The sequence below is a fragment of the Eptatretus burgeri genome, chromosome 7 (genome assembly GCF_056783735.1).
Source record: "Eptatretus burgeri isolate ZD-2024b chromosome 7, Ebu_testis_v1, whole genome shotgun sequence".
Lineage (NCBI taxonomy): Eukaryota > Metazoa > Chordata > Myxini > Myxiniformes > Myxinidae > Eptatretus > Eptatretus burgeri.
The window spans coordinates 87,173,135-87,179,635 of record NC_140967.1 but is presented as its reverse complement, the minus strand read 5'-3'; the positions used below and the strand labels follow the sequence as shown (position 1 = coordinate 87,179,635).

Here is a 6,501-nt window from a genome sequence, read left to right as displayed (position 1 = left end):
GATTGGTTTGAAGGTGAGTGGACAGACAAACAGCAGCAATCAACATACTTGACAAAACAAAAAAAATTATTGAGAAGTAACAAACAGACAAGGGTGGAAACATAACCTCCACCCCCCTTCGGTGGTGGAGATAATCAGATTGGGATCATGAGTTGAACATTGGCAAGAACTCGTGTACCACCTTGATGTCCTGCCCACGACAAATGGAGCTCACATTGAAGCGAATTGATGGTATTCACAAAACCTTTTGAGTTTCTATATCATATACAACAAAGGGCATCATTGTATCATATGTGGTTCTAAATATATTAACAACCAAAGTTGTCGGGGTATTTTTGGAACACCATGTATAATGGTCTTACGGCAACATTTAATTAAGTTTCTACTTGGAGACTAATCGTGCTCTTATCGTTTTGGCCAATATTGTACATGATTAGTTAATCGGGTATTGTTTAGTTAAAACATTAGTTAAGGCCAAACTTGACATGACCACCACTCTGTGAGACCCAATTATTATCCATTTTAATGTTGTCAGCACATCATGGGATTATTTATACTAAATGAGCAGCGTCCGACGTGGACGCACGAACACCCATCGCATCCAGTTTATCTCCATTCGTACATCACGTCGTGTTCACATCCATGTACACCCGGTTGTAAGTACCAACAAGTTCGCACTTGTGCAACATTCCCCGACAGAAGCTCACGTCACACGTGGAAGTGACGTCACACTCGTTATGACCTTAAAAGGAAACGTTCGTACTGGAGGGGAAAAAAAACCCACTGAGGTAGGTTTCCACGTCTAAACACTCACCATTCCAGACACTCACCGTGTGCATATCAAGCAAGACATCAAATTGTTGGGATTAGACGTCTTTCCGGAAGTTCAACGCCATTCAGTTAATGACAACTCAGGAGGAAAACACACGCACACGCACGCGCCTTTATCCATCACCCCACAGCTTGCTCATCCGGTGCTCATTTACCCAAGGCACTGATACACAATGATGTAGTATTTTCAAACAACCATCGTGGGATCTTTCACTCTCAAGACCCAAATCCAAAGGGTGCTCCAGGATGCAGCAACTCTTGCTGGTGCAGCAGTTTTTTTTTTTTTAAGTCAGACCACCCCCCCTGGTCGGGAATGAAACACGAACAGGACAATCGTGAGCAAGTTACCCTCGTTGAACACATCAACCTTGTTCAACGTCCTCTGTATGTGAACTGCGTATCGTTAATAATTTTTTTTATACATATAATTTGCCGTTGCAGATCGTGACCTCGAGGGATATCTGTCTCCAGATGAAATGGAGAAATCGTTTCCCATCCAGCACAGGGTAGTGACGTCACGATGACACATCCTGTGCCATTATCAGTGAAAATCATCCTCTTGGGCGTGGGTGCTGATGATGACTGTTTGTGGAGCTTCTTGAGGGCGGGGCGTTGGTTAAGCCACGCCCTTTAAGGAATGTCACTTCGTCCCACTATTTGAGAGAGCCTCCACCGACCAACCGTGTGAGTGTGGAGTGTAGATTTTGTGTGTCGGAGTCGTGGTGGATTTGTGGAGTTAAAAGACTGAAATTTAACCCTCCTGAGAGCGGTTTGCGTCCCGATCATCTTCTCTTCTCTGTGGATGGTAAGCAAGATGTGCTTTTACGGACATTTGTAAAGTTTTCGTGCTGTTTTCACTTAATAGCGGGAAAGTTTAACTGTTTGGGATGGCACTAATAGCGTACTTGTTCGTTTAGATGCACCTGTGCACACCTACATGAACTATAGTTTTCCATTTTGCAGCCGTTCCTTTACACAGGTATACCTATCCGTCTGTGCGTGCCATTCCCACGTTCAGAGGTGGATCCGGTTGTTTAAAAATGTTAAGGGGAGTGGAATGGTCTACTTGTTGAATTGAAAGTCTACATACATGTCCAGTTGACGAGTGGCATGGGGATGGAGGGGGTGGGGGGGGGGCTCTTAATGGTGCTTCGCAGGATGAGTGAGTGCGTCGTCATTCTATTAAACGAGTGGTCTCGTCTTCTTGGATACACCTTGACATGCACAAGGTGGCCCTGCTTGCTGCAGGTGTGATTGCTGTGCTGACTTGGCTCCGACGCTGCAAACAAATACCTGATCTCAGGTGTTTTCGTACATGCCACACGTGAACGGCCACCATAACGGTTTATTATGTGCCATGAGGTCCTCACCGTGGCATTAACTCACCTGTACGCATGGTGCTGTACGTGAACAGGTTTTGAGTGAAAGCAACCAACAAACGAAGACCAGGACAGATACAGGGGCGATCCACGCTTCAGCAGAAGACACCAGACTCTATGGATGGCATTCGTACTGCGGACGGGGAGCTGGCAGACGGTCGTTGGGAGCTGGCGGTGACCGTTTGGGACACGAAGGAGGATGTAACCGTCCGAGTGTCCGGGGACATGCACATCGGAGGGGTCTTGCTTCAGCTGGTGGAAGCCATCAGTAAGTGTTGCTCGTTTTTAAGAACCGTTATCCCTGTTGCCATATTTTTTAACAACTTCCCTTTTGGTGGGTGTTCCGTCGTACGATGGACCGTAGGATCCCGTGTGTCCGTTTTGAGGGTGCTCCACCATTCAGTAAACCAGACACCCATGTGGACACACCGTCCCACTTGCTTGGAAGGTAGTTAAGGTCAGTGTGACCCACCTTGCAAACTGAAGCGTTCCATCGGAATTGCTCAAACCATCAGCACTAACACACGGCCATGGATCTTCCTTTATGATGCCTGTGAACCATCACTCCCACAGTTGGTAGTCAGGTCGGGAATCGAACCTCGGCTCGACAACTGAAAGGTAGGTGTTGCTACCTCTGCACCATCCTGTAGGACTGAGTTTCAGACATACGCACTGGATAAATAGTTTAATTTTTTTTCATACGAAGTTAAAAGAGGAAGACAAGACGTGTAGGCATCAGAATAACGAACTGTCATCATTTTTGTGTTTGGCACCCGGCTGTGGTTCAACCTCAGTCCTTGCAGCGGCGTGACGGAGCCGCTGATGCAGTGCCCTAGAAGGTTAGAGCAGGAATTTGGCCAGGGTGCCGGCAAGAGCTCGCCTACATGACTTCCCATAACCGTCAGGAAAGGGAGGGAGACAGAAAAGGGGAGAGCTTGGGCCTTGATGGTTGCAAATGGTGGGGAAAGCAGAAGGAAGCAGCTGGTTCAAGAACTTCGTGTGGTGTGTGGAGAGAGAATAAATGCTCTTTTATTGGTTCTGCATCTCTGAAGGGGACACATGGTAAGGATGGGCGATAGTTTTTGTTGGCTCCGTTGTACGGAGCATGTCGTGTGTGAATGGGAAACTGAAAAACTCAATATGGTACCACCAATACACAAGGAAACTGAAATGGTCGATTGGTTTTGAAATTCCTTCCACCATCATTCATTCATTCATTCATTCATTCATTCATGTGTGGATGTGCATGTTTTGAACGATGCATGAAATGCCATGATTTTGACAAGCCTGATCTTCTTTCAACACTGTTGCATCATCAGCCTTCTAAGCCTGGTGCTGGCTTAAGATCTTTGGGTCTTGAGTTTGAGCCCTCTGTTGGGCCATTTAAATAACACCAGATGGGTTGATTCAGCCTTTCATCCTTCCGAGGTCGGCAAAATGAGTACCAGCTTACTGGGTAAATGATGCAGCCAAGCAGCCACCGACTTCCTAGGAATAATTAAATAAATAACCAGACATCTTGTTCATGGACTACCATTCTTAGTGTGTTGCTTATTTGGTTAGCCCTGGCTTGTTCTTCCTCTTTATGTTTGCCTCTCCAACAGAGGACGTGACTCGCAATATGTTTGATACGTTGGGGATGATTGATCCAAACTGCCTCTGCCATGATGAAATTGTGACCTTCCTTCATTTTTAAATTCCCTTTTGAATCCGAAAGTTGTAATTTTTTCCTCCCACTCACATGCACATTCGTGTTTACCTCAAAAACCCTTATTGGTTGCAACTGCAACTTTTGTTTCCATTATGAGCCCAACCCTCTTACTCAGAGTATTCCCTCCTGTTTTTACGTCCTCTCTCTCTCTCTCTCTGTCTCTCTGTCTCTCTGTCTCTCTGTCTCTCTGTCTCTCTGTCTCTCTGTCTCTCTGTCTCTCTGTCTCTCTGTCTCTCTGTCTCTCTGTCTCTCTGTCTCTCTGTCTCTCTGTCTCTCTGTCTCTCTGTCTCTCTGTCTCTCTGTCTCTCTGTCTCTCTGTCTCTCTGTCTCTCTGTCTCTCTGTCTCTCTGTCTCTCTGTCTCTCTGTCTCTCTGTCTCTCTGTCTCTCTGTCTCTCTGTCTCTCTGTCTATGTTTCTGTTCACTTATTCCCTTGGTTCTTGTCGAAATGTAGCATCATTGCCTTTTCACCGTCTGTCATCTCACTCTGACATGAGCCTTGATGTTTTATAGAAATAATTATTTATTTACACTTGTCTGAGTAAGACTATTTCCTCTTTTTTTTTTTTTGTAAGAGCTTACTGTGTTGGAGTATTTGTTAGTATTTCATCAAATAGTCTTCTCTTTGGCATTAAGCACCTGCTTTGTCTGCAATTTTTGAATCGAGCGTCGTGAGAGTCGAGCACCGTTTCCAAAGCAGTTGAAAGATTTGTTTTGTTGCAAATTCCAACTGACCTTTGACTTCTATCAATGACCTGATTCCTTTTTTTTTGATATCCTCCACATACTGCAATTGTATATTGATGTGGAGTTCGGTTGGATAGAATTGTTGGAGAATTACGAGGTGAGCATTGAAAATGCATGTTCCATTGCAGCGGACTTGCGTCGACGGTCGTCATGGATTTTGTGTGTGTGTGTGTGTGTGTGTGTGTGTGTGTGTGTGTGTGTGTGTGTGTGTGTGTGTGTGTGTGTGTGTGTGATCTCCAATCTCCCTTTCGTTCACCAAAGACGAGAACCCCTGTGTGACGACTGAACAATCCTTCATTTTAAGCATCAGTCGAACACGTGCTTTGACCTGAAATTCTCATCCGTATGACTCCATTGGGTTCATACTCTGTGCAGAGCGTTGGTGCTGCCTCAGCAGTCTCCTTGGCTATTGGGAACAACCCTGGATGGGTCACTACTCCGACACAGGATACCAGCAAGCTGGCACTCATTTTGCCAACCTCGGAAGGATGACAGGCAGTCAACCCCATCTGGTATTAATCCAACAGCCGAGAGGATTTATACTCAGGATCCTCGGATCCCAAGCCCACCACCCTCACCATTAAGCCAACACCAGGCATTATCTGTTTGATAATCGGTGCAAAATATAAGAACTTTTATATTGTGTATTACCACAACTTTGATAAGAGTACCAGGAAGCACAGGAAAGTCGCACTTATCTCACTTGTGCTACACAAGTCATAGTGACGTCCGAGTGGTTTGACCAATCAATGAAAAGGAAATCCAACAGGCCTGATCTGAACTGAATTTGCCAATCCAAATCACAAAATATCAGAGACAGAGATGTATTAAAAAAAAATTCTGATGAAATGACAGAAGGATAAAAGAATACAGACAAGACTATGATGAAAAATGTGAAAATAATACAGAGCTAAAGTGGAGGCGGAATCTAAAGAACCACAACATAGCGATTGTTCGTCTGAGGAACGGCTGTTAGTTGAACCAGCAAAGCAGATTAGGGGAAGAAATGTTTCATTTACTTTTTTGTTTTATTGTTTTTACAGACTAGTTACAATTTTTCTCAGTTTTGTCATGGATTTCAACATGTTACTTTCTCTCACACAAATATAAAGTTTCTCATTTGTTCCTGTTTCGAAATGCTTGTGGGCTGCTGTTGAATCAGAGATAAGTCCAGTAATGAGAAATGCAGTATATCTGTGTCTGTCATATTTATAACTAGCTGAAGTACCTGGGAAATTTGCCCTATTTTCCTCATGCTAGTTAGACTGAGGTATTAGTTGTATGGAGAAAATTGGGAAGGCTTCTTTTATTCCTCAGATTTATGGAAGGAAGGCTTTATGCTGCCCTAATCCTCAGAGAGTTCATAGTTGAAGGTGGCCTTGGGCCACTCATTGTTTCTGGCAGCAGTGACAACTGTCCTTGATGTCCTGCCAAAACCCGGACCGAGAAAGCTGGAACGTGAGTTTTGTGCTTCTCTCGCCCGTCGGTGTGACGCTCTATTTGCAGTTGGGCGTCTCTCTCTCCTCTCTCTCTCTCTCTCTCTCTCTCTCTCTCTCTCTCTCTCTCTCTCTCTCTCTCTCTCTCTCTCTCTCTCTCTCTCTCTCTCTCTCTCTCTCTCTCTCTCTCTCTCTCTCTCTCTCTCTCTCTCTCTCTCTCTCTCTCTCTCTCTCTCTCTCTCTCTCTCTCTCTCTCTCTCTCTCTCTCTCTCCCTTTCCTCTCTCTCTCTCTCCCTTTCTCTCTCTCTCTCTCTCTCTCTCTCTCTCTCTCTCTCTCTCTCTCTCTCTCTCTCTCTCTCTCTCTCTCTCGTTTTCCTCTCTCTCGTTTTCCTCTCTCTC

At 45.0% G+C, this 6,501-nt stretch overlaps 1 protein-coding gene across 2 annotated transcripts in view; it reads left to right on the top strand.

Annotated features, from left to right (window-relative positions):
• The first annotated feature begins 1,305 nt into the window (after positions 1-1,305).
• The window catches only part of LOC147023692 (fermitin family homolog 2-like), a 59,302-nt gene continuing 54,106 nt past the window's right edge, over positions 1,306-6,501 (top strand). The window contains exons 1-2 of one of the 2 annotated variants that reach the window (XM_085889447.1): positions 1,306-1,636; positions 2,246-2,478. In XM_085889447.1, the coding sequence (XP_085745573.1) occupies positions 2,328-2,478 (151 nt within the window). In that variant the 5' untranslated portion in view covers positions 1,306-1,636; positions 2,246-2,327. Of the gene's footprint in view, positions 1,637-2,022; positions 2,135-2,245; positions 2,479-6,501 lie in introns of those variants that run through there. The other variant, XM_085889448.1, reaches the window with a different exon arrangement.